The 13,979-nt window shown below is 50.8% G+C and overlaps 1 protein-coding gene across 2 annotated transcripts in view; it reads left to right on the top strand.

The window, feature by feature from the left end:
- KCNAB1 (potassium voltage-gated channel subfamily A member regulatory beta subunit 1) overlaps positions 1-13,979 on the top strand; it is a 58,679-nt gene that overhangs the window by 41,648 nt on the left and 3,052 nt on the right. For both annotated transcript variants that reach the window (XM_027647319.1, XM_027647320.1), the window contains exons 3-11: positions 1,557-1,594; positions 2,891-2,970; positions 3,740-3,784; positions 5,081-5,125; positions 5,267-5,310; positions 7,298-7,384; positions 11,403-11,488; positions 11,995-12,115; positions 12,851-12,945. In XM_027647319.1, coding sequence (XP_027503120.1) covers positions 1,557-1,594; positions 2,891-2,970; positions 3,740-3,784; positions 5,081-5,125; positions 5,267-5,310; positions 7,298-7,384; positions 11,403-11,488; positions 11,995-12,115; positions 12,851-12,945 — 641 coding nt within the window. The remainder of the gene's footprint in view (positions 1-1,556; positions 1,595-2,890; positions 2,971-3,739; positions 3,785-5,080; positions 5,126-5,266; positions 5,311-7,297; positions 7,385-11,402; positions 11,489-11,994; positions 12,116-12,850; positions 12,946-13,979) is intronic.

Genomic DNA, 13,979 nt, shown 5'->3' with positions numbered 1-13,979 from the left:
CAGGGCTCAATCCCTCACTGCCACTGCAGTCCCTGCCTTGCTCAGATCATGATTCACACACGGGTTTGGGTTGGAGGGACATTAAAGCCCATCCAGTTCCAACCCCCTGCCAAGGGCAGGGACACTTTCTACTAGACCTGGCTGCTCCAAGCCCTGTCCAACTTAGAATTGCAGAATATTCTCAGTAGGAAGGGACCCACAGGGATCACTGAAGTCCAATCTGGCCTGGAACATATCTAGAGATGGGGAAAAATCTCACTGACTTTTCCAGCTTGGAGCCTGAACCCCTCTGCCTTCCTTATGGAGGGATGTTTTAAGTCAGAATTTTAAATTCTGAAGTGTTTTGAGTGAGCCACGTGGGCTCTGCCCTGTCCCTTCAGTGAGTGACATCTGATTTTTGTGCCCAGCTGCAGTGGAGCAGCGTGAGGGGAAGCTGTGCTGCAGGTCACAGGGTGTTGTGAGGAGCTGGCACAGGCCATGGCACAGCCACTGCTGCTGCCTCAGCAGCCCGGGGGCCTGGGTGAGGTCACACAGGCAGGGATGGAGGGAGGGCTGAGCAGTGTCCTGGGTGTGACCTGGGGCTTCCTCAGCTCCCCTTTTTCTACCAGTTCCTTAGGAAATATGTATTCCTTAAATATATACATATAAAATATATACAGGAGATAATGTATATAGGAATTCCTTGAGGGGTTGGACTGGGTGACCTTTAAAGGTCCTTTCCAACGCAAACTATTCCATGATCTGGTTAAATCCACATGTTGTTTCCACCATAGATTATTTTTAATTAATTTTTAGGCAATGATCCTGAAGAAATAACGCCCCAGGTTTTCCTAATAATAGACCAGAGTCTGCAGCTGAGTCTAAACTGCAGCTCCTTTTGGAGCCAGCCTAAGGAAAGCTCTGCCCACTGGCTTTGCCTTGGCTTTGGACATTGGCTTTATGGAAAAGTTCACAGGGAAAAGTCACTTTAGGTTTTAAATACTTCATGTCAAAAGAAATATTTCTTTCTTAATCATTTTTCCTTATTTTGGCCTGTACAATGTGGAATGAAGCACGTATTTAAGAAGCTTTTCCTTCCCCAAATGATGTGTTGAGGTAGCATCATTAAAGTTTTTTTCCAGTTTATCAAATTGAAGCTTTGGAAAACAAACTCTGTTTTGCAAAGAACTTCAGATTTCAAGGCCTGGAAGTGTCAAAGGGCAGGTTGGAGCAACCTGGGACAGTGGAAGGTGTCCCTGCCCATGGCAGGGGGTGGGACTGGATGAGCTTTAAGGTCCCTTCCCACTCAAACCATTCTGTGGTGATTCTATGATTTGAATCAAACTGTATTTTGGCAGAATAACATCCCCTAGCACTGCCCTGAGCACCTCCATGTGCTTTCCCACCCTGGGAGAGGGGGCTCTGTGCCAGCCCTGCAGGAGCTCTCCTGGGCACACAACACCCTCTGAACCAGCCATTTTAAACCCATTTAACCCCAAGGAGCCTGAATTTTGGTCAAGTGAAATTTTGGGTGTTAAAAGCCTCTTGTAATAACAGATTCTTTTGTTTTTTTCCAGGGACATGGGTCACTTTTGGGGGTCAGATCTCAGACGAGGTGAGTGCTGCTCGGTGTCAGTGCAGAGCAGGAGGTACAGAGCAGGGTGAGGTGTTTTTGGTGAAACCACAGCTACCAGAGCCAGAGGAGCTGCACAAAACTGCTGCTGCAAACTCCTGATGATTGTGACATTTCCAGGGACCAGCTCTAACACACCTCATCTATCCACGTATCCCTTAGAGCCATCTCCTTTTCCACGCTGTCCCCACGGGCAGTGGCAGCACTTCTGAGTGGAAATTGGGCACTACTTTTGTTGTGGATGAAATGGGCACCAGTTGTAAACACAGGCAGGGGCTGGGCTCACTAGGATGGTTTATTTTTACATAATGAGCTGAAACAAATGGAAGTGAGCTCAGGTTTCCTCCGTACTCCTCCCTGGAGCAGATGGCTCCTGGTCTCTGTTGATCCGGGAGCGCTGGGCAGCACGTGGGCTTCCCTCCAGCCCAGGTACACTCCAGATGTGAGTGCCCACGGGAGAGCAGCCACCCAGCTGCCTTCCCCCAGGGCATGGGAGAACCACCAAAATAGCTCTGCAATGAGGAAAAGAGCCCAGGAGCCTGAACTCAAAGGGTTTTGCCTTTTAATTCACTTGATCTTTTCCTGGTATTGCTGCTTCTCCTGGTGGATCACCAGGTTTATCTCTTGGCACTGTGAGATGATTTGTTTCCATGATCACTTTGCTCCCTGTACTCCTGCCCTCCTTACCTTGAATAAGTCCATGCAAAGGGGTCATGCATGGAAAAATAGGGCAGCAACACAGCCCCATCCTTGAGGGATGCCCACCCTTGGGATACTGGCTCAGAACTTCCAGCCCCTTGGAGTGCAATATCCCCCAGGGAGCAGCGAGACCCCCATGGGGACCCCACAAAATGACTTGCAGGTGTTTCCATGCCCCATGGTACCTCTGGGGAGCTGCAGGACAGCCTGTCAGGCAGCCAAGAAAATATTAAACTCTCACCATTCTGTGTTAAACTCTGTAGATTCTCAGAGTATCTTCTGTAAACCTATTAAGTTCTTGGCTGCTTTCCTGTTAGAAAGCTCCTATGGGAAGAGACTAATTCCTGCCAGGGTGAGTCAAATGTAAATTGGTGCCAATCCATGTTTTGGTGCCTCTCTGGCCAGTGCAGGACCCCCTGGGTGCCCTGTCCAAGGGTCTCCCCTGGGCAGGGGATGTTCACACCCCTCCCAGCCCTGCTGGAGCCCCTTTGCTGCCCTCAGGGGCCTTTCCTGGTGTGGGAGGGGACTGTTGGCTCGGGATGTGACCCCTGTCCCCCCTCTCCTCCCTCCCTGCCCCAGGTGGCCGAGCAGCTGATGACCATCGCCTACGAGAGCGGCGTCAACCTGTTCGACACGGCTGAGGTGTACGCAGCTGGCAAGTGAGTGTCGGGGTCCTGCTCCTGGGGGTGGCCTGGGAGGGACCTGAGGGACCTTCTGGTTCCGTGGGCAGGACACTGACTCTGCTCCTCCCTGTGGCACAGCCCCTGGTGCTGGTTTGGGCTCTGGCGGTGCTTGGAGAGCCCCTCTCTCCCAGGGGAAACCTTTGTATTTGGAGCACTCAGAAAGAAAATCAGATAAATTTCCCAAATCCTCTTGCGCTCTGCACAGATTGGATTGTATCTCTCGTGCCCCTTGCTGTTGGCACAGGGAGAAAAATATCCTGAATAAATGAAAAGTCAGAGTGGATCTTAATGGTGATGAATGGCCGGGGCCCGTGACAGCTCCCGGCACGGATCCCGGCGGGAACAACTCTGGCTGCAGCAGAGCTAATGCTCTTAGTGTCACTGTGGAGTGGGGGAAACATCCATCCCTAATAAATCTGCCTGGGGATGATTTATATGGCTCGTGTTCAGTGTGGAAGGTGGGCTGGGACATCGTGTCCCTGCTGTGGGGCCAGAACGGCTCTGCTTCCCAGACTGGGGTCCAGCAGATGTGGGGATCAGGGATGTGGGTCTGTCCCTGCAGGAATGGGTGGACGAGATGCTTTGGGTTGACAGAGAGGATCTGTCCCTGGTGGAGGTCATGTCAGGAGGGGAGGGGAAGAGCTGCAGGCTGGTGTGGGGGGCACAGGTCAGGTGATGGGGGCGATGGTGTCCGTGGTGCTGAGCATCCTCCTGCCTCCCTCACGCTGGGCTCTCTCCTGCACAGGGCTGAGGTCATCCTGGGCAACATCCTGAAGAAGAAGGGCTGGAGGTACTGTATGGCATTCCCTGTTCCCCACAAACAAGTAGAACCCTTTGGCATAAGACAATCCTTCTGGGCTGTTGGGTGGTGCCATCCCAGGAGCGGGTGCTGCTGTGTGACAGTCACACAGGGAGCAGCCAGAGCTCTCCAGTGCCAAATAAAAGCACTGCCCTGGGTGTTTTGGGAGTGCACAGTGGCTACAGGAGTCTGTGACCCCCCTGTGGGACCGTCATGTCAGCCAGCACAGGCTGGGAGCGTGTCCAGCACCCGTGGGGTGGATGATGTGCCCGTAAGGTGTGGATTAAGGATGCAAAGCTGTGACGGGCCTTCATCTCAGGGAGCCTGGCAAGAGGTGATACCTAATTCAAATGATGCACATTAGCATATGTTGTGCAGTTTAAAGAGCATTTACATAATCTTTTAAGACCTCCCATGTGTCATAGCCAGACTGACTGAAGGATGGTTCTAGCGGCGCTGCTTCCAAAATCAGCATCCCTGTGTTAGGGGGGTGAGTGATTGTTCAGTAAGAAATATTCTGCATGCTGTGGAAGTAAAAAAGTCCAATTAAGGGTGGAGAAATGGTTTTGTACGTGTCTGGTTATGCAGCAAGGTGGTTGGAGAATGATAAATCCTTGATTTAACATCATGTAGGAGTTTATAGATTTATTCAGATGGATCACTCTTGAGTTTTAATAACTGGGAATACTGCATGATAATGAGAAGCACTGGGCATGGTTGGCAGGAGGGAATAGTGCTGTAGCCCTTGGTTAAAGGTCTGGAGATTGCTCGTGCTGTAATTCAAAATGTTTGGAGTATTTTTTGGTTTCTTCACTTGAATCAGCTTTGATTTCTGGACCTCTGTCTTAATGTCCAATCCCAGCTTCCCCTCATGCAGCTTCATTCCATTTCTTCATGCCCTAAATATTTATGAATATATATTTTGCCAAAATGCCTCCAGGATGCTTCACTTTCCATCTTCTAAAAAAATTAAAGCTTGGATCCCCTCTGCTGCTTAAAGCACATGTCTGAGGAATAGCTCCCTATGCAGTGGTGCCATTCCCTGATACAAATGGAAGCTCCTGTTTGTTCAGGGACTGCCAAAGTAGTCTCAGTTCAGAGGTAATTCCCCCCAAATCAGCACTGGAGTCGGTGTCTCCTCAGTGGTTCACTCCTGCTCTTTCCTGTTTGAGTGCTGCCAGCAGAAATCCTGTTCCTAGATTTCAGAAGTTGTTGATGGGCAGCATCCTGCTTGCTTATTTATATTATTTTTATTTAATAATAATATTTTTTTTTGCTTTTTTGCAGGAGATCCAGTCTGGTCATAACAACAAAGCTGTACTGGGGTGGAAAGTAAGTGTCTTTAAGGTCCCTTCCAGCCCAGACCAGTCTGCGACTGACTTTGGGGCTGTTTAAATCAGAATACCAGTCAGTGCTCCCCAGTTGTTGGCACCTCCGGTCTCTCACAGCCCTGTTCCCGTTTTTCCCTTGCAGAGCTGAAACAGAGAGAGGCCTTTCAAGGAAGCACATCATTGAAGGTACCTGTGGCCCAGGGTGGGGTCTGGCCGTGCCTGGGTGCCCTGGTTGGGTGGGTGCAGGGTGGGATGCACCAGCTGGAGCCGGGACAGCAGCTCTGCCATGAGCCAGGTCTGTCTGACCCCGGTGCTCCCTGTGCCAACCCCACGTGGGCAGTTCCCAGACTTGGCTGTGAAGTGCCCAAAACGCGCCAAAGGATTATTTTGGCCTTTTTCAAGAAGTGTGAGCAAATGAGTTGCACTCCCAGCCCCCCTGCTCAGTGACCTTTGGGGTTTGCTGCAGGAAGCTGCTCCCTGGGCACCCCCAGCTCTTCCCAGCAGCACCTCGTGGTGGCACAAGCAGGGAGGGATGAGGGTGAGGATGTGGGCGTGATGTCAGCCTGCAGAAATAGCCTCTGGAGGGGTGCCAGGCCCTGGCTGGCACAGCTGAGGTTTGCTCTCAGTGCTGTTTCTCCTCAGGTGCCCAGTTTTGTTTTATATTCCCTCACCTGGCTCCCTTCATCTGGTGCCCCATCCCGCTGAGATATGCCATGTGCTGCCTTACCCTGCCTTACTGGATACAGATTATGTGGAAAACATGGGTTATATGACAAATATTATACCTGTATTTACATCACCCACCCTCACCCAGGATGTCACTGCCCCCTCATCCCGCCCTGGCCGGTGCTGTCCCAAGCAGTTCACGTGGGATGAACGTGGCCAAAAGCAGAGCAGCCCCTTCCTGGGGCACAGGTTTGGCTCCTTCCATCCTCCTCCTTTCTGATCCTGATCAGGAGCATCCCTGGAGCATGGTCAGTTTTCCATACACCTGGGATTGCCCTGGAAAGTTTTCACCATGGAGTGTTTGCAGGATTCAGCTACATTAGGATGTGACTTTCAGCCTAAGGTAATGCTGGAGAAAGCTTTTTGGCAGCATTTTGTTGAGTTTTTGTTTGAATAACCCTCTGTGAGGTGGTGGCACCGGACCCAGAGGTGCTCAGGGAAGGGGCAGCTGTGTCACAGGTGCTCCAAACCCATCTACTTTCATTTCTTGTGGAGCTGCTTCATGAAATGATGGAAAAACCCTGGCAGCAGTTGGAAAAACTTCACAGAACACAGAGCAAACGATGTTAAGGTCAATGTTAGCTATTTTATACACATAAATGTCTGTATATATATATATGTCTGTGTGCATGAGAGAGAGGAGGATTTCTGACACTTATTTTCTATAAATCTTCCCAAGAACAAAATGTTTTTATGAATGTTCATGAAGAATGAGCCAAAATAGAGGAGGCTGAAAATGTTTGCTGAATTCTGAGATGGATAAAATGCCCGTCTTCTTCCCTCTCTCCCTCTCTCACACACACACGTGTGTATATATCTATATATGTATGTATCTGTAGGGTTTCAATGCCATCTCCCATCAGATCCTCCCAGAGAGGCTGTCAAAGCCTGGACAGTTATGGACTGAGCTGCAAAGTGCCTTGACTTGCTCTGCCAAACTCCCTCTGCCCTTTGCTCAGTGTTGCTGGGCACAGCCCACCCTGATAAGAGGTCAAACCCTCCCTGGTGCCTCACCTGCTCATCAAGAGGCATCAACCTTCCCAGAAAGGCTCTGAGGCAAAATTTAGATGAAATTAGCCCAGGACAGGAGCAGGACACAGAACCCAGTCCCTGGCAGCTGACACGGACACGCTCTGTACCCAGGGGCTGTTCAACCCAGATCTCAGGGGAATTCAAAAATAAAGCAAATTCTCGTGGAAGGAGGGGGCCCTGCATGTGGCCAAACTGGTGTTTCCTTCTTCATATGGCTGCAGTGACATGGGACAGTGATATTCAGCATCCCTCTCATACCCTGGATGGTTGGTTGTGTGTGTGTGTATATTTATATATAAAATAGGTATATTTAAATACACTAAGCTTATTTTCGCCCCATTTTGGCTCTGTTCTGTGCTGCCAGCTCTGCCTCCCTCTGACCATGCCTGTCTTGTCTCTGCTCTCCCATTCCCAGGGCTGAAGGCTTCTCTCCAGAGGCTGCAGCTGGAGTATGTGGACGTGGTCTTTGCCAACCGACCGGACAACAACACCCCCATGGAAGGTTGGTGCAGGCTTGGCTTAAAGGTTTCCCCTGATCCTGGCTTAGGGGCTGAGACTGAGGAGGGTAGGAAATGAAAACCAATTTTTAATTAAATATTCAGTTGGGGTAGTTTAAATATGAAATATCTCGTTTGTGGTGTCCTGGAGCCATGTGTACCTGGCCATGCAAGGTGTCCCTGCCTATGGCAGGGGCTTGGAACTAAATGGTCTTTAAGGTCCCTTCCCAAACCATTCCATGATTCCATATTTATTGAAGTGTATTTATATGTTTTGGAAGGAAACAGAAGTTTTCTTTATGTCCCAGTAGTGGCTTTAACGTTGTTTGGGGTTTTAATTTCCTTTTCCTGAATCCTTCAGATGAAGTGGGTTTGTGTTTGGATTTAAGGCAGGACAGAGCAGGGTCTCCCAGCACAGCCAGCAGTGATGCTGTGCCCAGGGCTGGGCTGGTGGGGAATGTTCCTTTGTTAAATCCAGACTGGTAAATCAGGGGATGAACTGAGGGACTTGCAGGATCTGTGACTTTGTGCTTCAGTTACATCTCAGAGTCACTGATAACCAAATCTGTGTGTCTGGCATGTGAGCATAGCCCAGCTAGCCAGGAGCCCCAGCAGTGTGTTTTGGGGTCAGTGCCCTATTCAATGGGCACAATTCCCATTCCTCCTCTCCTCCCTCTGGATTGAACACAGCCACTCCCTGTGGCAGAGCAGCCTCCAGCTAAACACACAGAGCAGGAGGAACGACTTGCAGGCTGCAGGAGCTGTCGTGGAGGGCGCTTGGAAATCAAACAAACCTGGAGCTTGACAGGCCCCCTGCAAGCTCCTGGCTCGATGTAGGAGTTGTGACACCCATTTCCTAGGGAAGGTGGGGCTGTGGGCCCTGGCACAGCCCGTGGGTGCCACTCAGTGCCAGCAGCTGAGGCTCAGGGACCGGCCTGGGAGCTGAGGAGCAGTGTGGATTCCTCAGGCCTGGGAGCTGAGGAGCAGTGTGGATTCCTCAGGCCTGGGAGCTGAGGAGCAGTGTGGATTCCTCAGGCCTGGGAGCTGAGGAACAGTGTGGATTCCTCAGGCCTGGGAGCTGAGGAGCAGTGTGGATTCCTCAGCCACTGCTGAGGCCAAGGACATGTCAGTTGTGTCCGGGAGGGAGGAGTGACCTCTGTGCTCAGTCAGTGTCACAGGCAGTGGGATGTGTTCCCAGCTGATCCCGGGGTTGGCAGCGCTGGGGATGCTGTGGATCCCGCCGGCAGCGCGGCCTTGGCAGCCGGGCACGGGCTGGGGAGCCTGGTGAGACCAGGGCAGGGTGAAAAAAGGGACATTTTTATTATGAATGGCGCGGTGGAGACTCTTCCCATGTTCTTCCTGCTTTTTTTGTGGTTCACCTACTAAGCCACTTCTATCCCAGAGCATCTGCTGAACCATCTGGTGGTGCTGCTCTCCCCGGCGCGTGCAGGGAGAGCTGTGCTTCCTTCCCCAGCTTCCTTCCCTGCTCCAGCACCATACATGCCTGTGCTTTTCCCACAAGGAAATCATGGAGTGGTTTGGGTTGGAAAGGACCTTTAAGTTCATCTCATTCCAACCTCTTTGCCATGGGCAGGGACACCTTCTACCAGACCAGGCTGCTCCAAGTCCTGTCCAACCTGAAGATCTGATCCCCCAGCTGGCCAGGCAGATGCTTTTTCTTCATCCCAAGTGGCTTTTCCAGCAGTGCAGCTCCAGCTGGGGGGAAGGAGGGTCCCTGGGATCCCATTGTCACGGTGCTGGGTGCCCACAGCACATCCAGCACCCACAGCCCTGGAATGCAGGGAGGGAAGGTGACAACATTCCTACCAGGGAACTTCAAGCTACTTCAAAGTTATTATTATGCTGCCAGGGGCTGTTTTCTGGGATTTGAAACATTTATTTATATTTTAAAAAAAAAAAAATCTCCTGTTCCTAAATGGTGCCATTTGGGTGTCCAGCTGGCAGGCTAAGAGATCCAGGGATGTGCTATTCCCACATCCCATCCCCATGGGAGCAGGCTCTGTAAACAAGGTACATATATTTTCTGAGTTGACTTGGGTTTTTCTTGAAAGGAGTAGAGGTGGGAGAAATGAAAACAACCACGGGCTGAGATGTGTAAGAGGCGTATGACGAAATGTTTGTCAAGGCTCCCAAATGGTGGCAGGGCAAAAATAGAAAACTAAGCCCAGGGAGAAGCTGGTGCTGACAGGGAGGGAGCAAGGGAGGGGAGGATCACTTACAGACTGAGACTGAGGAGGGTAGCAAATGAAAAACAATTTTTAATTCAATATTCAGGCGAGGCAGCTGGAAATAGCTCATTTGGGGTATCCTGGAGCCCTGTACACCTGGTCAGGCGGAAGGTGTCCCTGCCCACGGCAGGGGCTTGGAATGAGATGGTCTTTAAAGTCCCTTCCAACCCCAATCAGTCTACGATTCTATATTTACACTTCAGTGAAATGAGTTTGTTCTGGAAGGAAATAGAAGTTTCCTTTATGTCTCAGTGGTGCCTTTAACGTTGTTTGGGATATTTATTTCCTTTTCCTGATTCCTTCAGATCGGTGGATTAGTGTTCGGGTTTAAGGCAGGTCTCTGTGCCAGACAAAGCCCAGCCCTCCAGGCTCTAAATGGAGATTTCCCCACCCTGAGCTGCCCGTGGCTGCCTGCAGCAGGATCTCACACAAGGCCCAGGCTGGCAGTGTAATCTCCTCGCTGCCAAGATCCTTCTCTTTTCTTCCCTAAGTAGGACGAGAATCCTGACGGTACAAAAGGGAGCTCGTCTTGATCTCGAGACAGCGGTGCCTGGAGTCCTCATCCAAGGGAGGGCACAGGGATTTACAGGCATGTCAGGCTCCTCCAGGCAGCCTCACGTCCCCCCAGAGGGTTTGTGATGGGTCAGAGTAATGGTGGAGGTGGAGAGCACCAGTTCCCTCCCACTTTCCCGTGGGAAGAGCACAAGGAGGTACCTGGTGTGGCACTGGCAGCAGTGACCAAGAACTGTTTTCTTTTGCTTCTCAGAGTGAGTTAAACCCAGTTTGGCCAGTTCAGATGCTGTGGTTGGTGGTCAGGGCAGTGCCTGTGCCCACAGCACTGCTCGGCTCCAAAGGGCAGTGGAAGAGCCCAGCCAGAAACAGGGATTTTATTGTGGCCAGAGCAGGCAATTCTGGCTTGGGGCTCCTCGTGTGGACTGTGCCAGAGGGTTAGATGGGGTACTGGGAAGGAATTCCTCCCTGGGAGGGTGGGAAGGTCCTGGCACAGGTTGCCCAGAGAAGCTGTGGCTGCCCCAGCCCTGGAAGTGTCCAAGGCCAGGTTGGACAGGGCTTGGAGCAACCTGGGCTGGTGGAAGGTGTCCCTGCCCATGGCAGGGGTGGCACTGGATGGGCTTTAAGGTCCCACCCAACTCAAACCATCCTGTGATTCCATGAAACTAAGCTTTATGGTGGGCCTCCCCCACCCCAAGAAGGCAGGGCTGCTCAGCAGAGGTCGGAGGGAGGAAATCAAAGCTCCTGTCCTGGTGTGCAGCCTTGCAAGCTTCCAACTTCCCAAAGAACAACCATGTCACTGCTGCATGAGGAGCTGTGCTGGGCTTTGCAGAGCTGACACATGAGGCTGACAGGGCCCTTGGTGAAGTGGGGTTCAACCACCCAGTTTTGCAACTTTACCCCCACTATCCCAGTATTCTTGGTAAAATCAAGCAGACCCAGATATATGGTTTTAGTAAACAAATGTTAAAACAAATTGAATTTATCCTCTAGTTTATTTTTCCACTGTGCTGCCCCCTTGTGCTAAATTTTAAAAGAAATACTCTCATGAGGTGCTGGTAGGCAAGAGATCAATGTCTTCATATTTGCACTGAAAATGCTTTTTCATCTGTGCTCGAGCAAAAGAAAAGAGCAGAATTGGTGTTCAACGCAAACTGCTCAGGGCTGTCAGCGTTCTTGGAATTTGTGAGTGGATTTGGGAGGATTTGGTGCTGGAAACGTGGCCTCTGGACACTTCTCATACTCCTTTTCTTCCCTCCTGCAGAAATTGTGCGGGCGATGACGCACGTGATCAACCAGGGCATGGCCATGTACTGGGGCACGTCCCGCTGGAGCGCCATGGAGATCATGGTAAGGCCCCTCCTGGGGAAGCCTTGGCACTGGGTAGTGCTCTGGGGCTGCTGGAGTTTCACTCCATCCAGCACCTTTCCACCTCAAATAATTTAAGAACCTGTTCCAGAATGAGCCCGGTGTTGATCAGGAGAAGATGGGCTGAGCTGGGGATTGGGGTGTCTGGACTGGTTTAACTGGGGTTTTTGTCACTTTGGTTTGATGGAATTCCAGGGGAATTCAAGGTATCTTCAGGTTTGATATCAGTGCTCGTGGCCAACCTGGTCTGGTGGGAGGTGTCCCTGCCCATGCCAGGGGGTGGAACAATATGAGCTTTGAGGTCCCTCCCAGTCCAAACCAGTCTGGGATTCCAAGAGATTCCAGGAGCATCCTGCTGGTCCCTCTTCCTCTTGCTAAAGGGAAGACTTGAGCTGGTTGTCTCTGTACACTCAAGGAGTGTTGGCTGGTGTGTCCTGCAGGATATTTCCATGTAATGAAGTGCTTTCCTGCTGCTTTCTCCTCCCCAGGAAGCCTACTCTGTGGCCAGGCAGTTCAACATGATCCCACCTGTGTGTGAACAAGCAGAATATCATCTGTTCCAGAGAGAGAAAGTGGAGGTTCAGCTGCCAGAGCTATATCACAAAATTGGTGAGTCTGAGGCTTTTGTGCCTTTTTGGCTCGTGCATCCCCAGAAAGAGAGAGAGCAGGGACCTGGGGCTCCAGATGGGAACAGCACACAGACAGGTGTCTTCCTACAGACCTGAAAGAAAAACCAGTTCACTGTGGCTCTGGTAGAGAAGTATTATTCAATATTATATATTAATACAGTATATCAATAAATATGTTAATTATTAATTGCTCTGACTGCTTCTTACTCTCTGAGACTTGTGTGGCCCATGAAAGTGCCACCTCTCCCCTGTACCCAAAGCCACCAATACCTCCTCGTGCCTCTCCCAGGCATCTGAGGAGCAGGACTGGGAGCTGGCCCCTGCCAGCAGGAAGGATGTGATGGTGGAAGGCAGAGGAGATGCCTGGTCAGGAGTTCAGGTGCTTCACTGCTGCAGGAGCCAGGATGGGGCTGGAGGCTCCTGAAAGAGGCTTTTTGGATGACTAAGGCAGTAAGTGTCTTCCAGGGAGATGCTGCTGATGCATTAAAGAGTAATAATTATTTTATTTTTTAATTACATTAATCATCTAAATAAATACTTAAGGGCAACAGCAGCATCTCCCTGGAAGACATCAACTGAACGTCGCTGCCAGCGGCAATAGAAACAGGCAGAAGTTGTTTTGCTTTTATTTCATTTTTTAACTGAAAGTCCTGTTTTTGGCACAGCTCTGATCTCTCCCACTCCCCTGAAACGCCCTCCTCTGTTCTCCCTGCAGGGGTGGGAGCAATGACGTGGTCCCCGCTGGCCTGTGGGATCATCTCAGGGAAATACGGCAACGGGGTCCCAGAGAGCTCAAGGGCTTCCCTCAAGGTATCTTTGGGGCATGTTTGAGATGTGCTGCTTTGTGAGGGCAGAGAGATAACCAAGGGGAAAGAGATCCCTCGTGAGAAGGCCGGGCTGGGTGTCGATGGATCCGCTCGGTTTCTCTGGCAACCACTCTCCAAGTGCAGGAGAATCTGGGTTAGAACAGTGCTCGGGTTCCCCACGCAGAGCTGGGGCTGAGAGGGGCTGGAGCAGGACAGGGGCCTGCAGGATGCTGGGTGCTGTCACACCCTGCAGGGGTGGGCACGAGCCCAGGGGGTCTGTGGTGCTCCATACTCCTCGCTGACACTAATTGTGGAACTGTGAATGTTGCAAAAGATCATTGAAATCTCCACAATTATCCTGCTTTTATCCTTCTTGGGGAATACGGGGTCTCCTCCCTTATTGTGGCACAGGCACGTGATTTAATGGTTTGAAAGATCACAGAGCACTAAAATGTCATGGATTTGGGAAAGAACCCAACTAAAATGGGATCTGGGCCTCTGTACCAGCTGAGCAAAAGCCAGCACTGCCTGGCAGTGCCAGCAGAGTGACAGGGGGTCCCTGGGCTGGGTTTGCTCAGTTTGGTGCTTTTTAAAGGAAATGGGCTATTTCATTGCTTTTTTTTTTTTTCCAAAGCAAAATGTATTATTAACTCTTGGTAAAGGCTATTGGAGAAGGTGGATGGTGAGAGGGATCCAAATTAAATTCTGCTGAGAGTGCAGCAGAACCAACCTCCAAGACTGGAACTGGGAGAACTGAAATCCCACTTTACTTTAATTAATGTTCTAATCTTGAACTGTAAAATCTCCAACAAGATCAGATATTCACTCACAATTTTTTTTTGGAGGGGCTTGGGTCAAAATCTTCTCAAGCTGACTAATATTTCCCTTTTTTTTTTCTGTGCTCTGTGATGGGATTCAGTGGTCCAAAAAGAAAAGTTAGGAGGTTATGGGTTCTGGAGTGAGTCCATCAGCTGCATAAAGCCGGGGTGACGTAGATCCAGGGACATTCTGGTCCTGTCCAGGGTGATGTAGATCCAG

The sequence above is a fragment of the Corapipo altera genome, unplaced genomic scaffold (assembly GCF_003945725.1).
Source record: "Corapipo altera isolate COAL_440 unplaced genomic scaffold, ASM394572v1 113, whole genome shotgun sequence".
Taxonomy (NCBI): Eukaryota; Metazoa; Chordata; class Aves; order Passeriformes; family Pipridae; genus Corapipo; species Corapipo altera.
The sequence above is the reverse complement of the archived record's forward strand: the minus strand, read 5'-3'. Positions and strand labels throughout refer to the sequence as shown.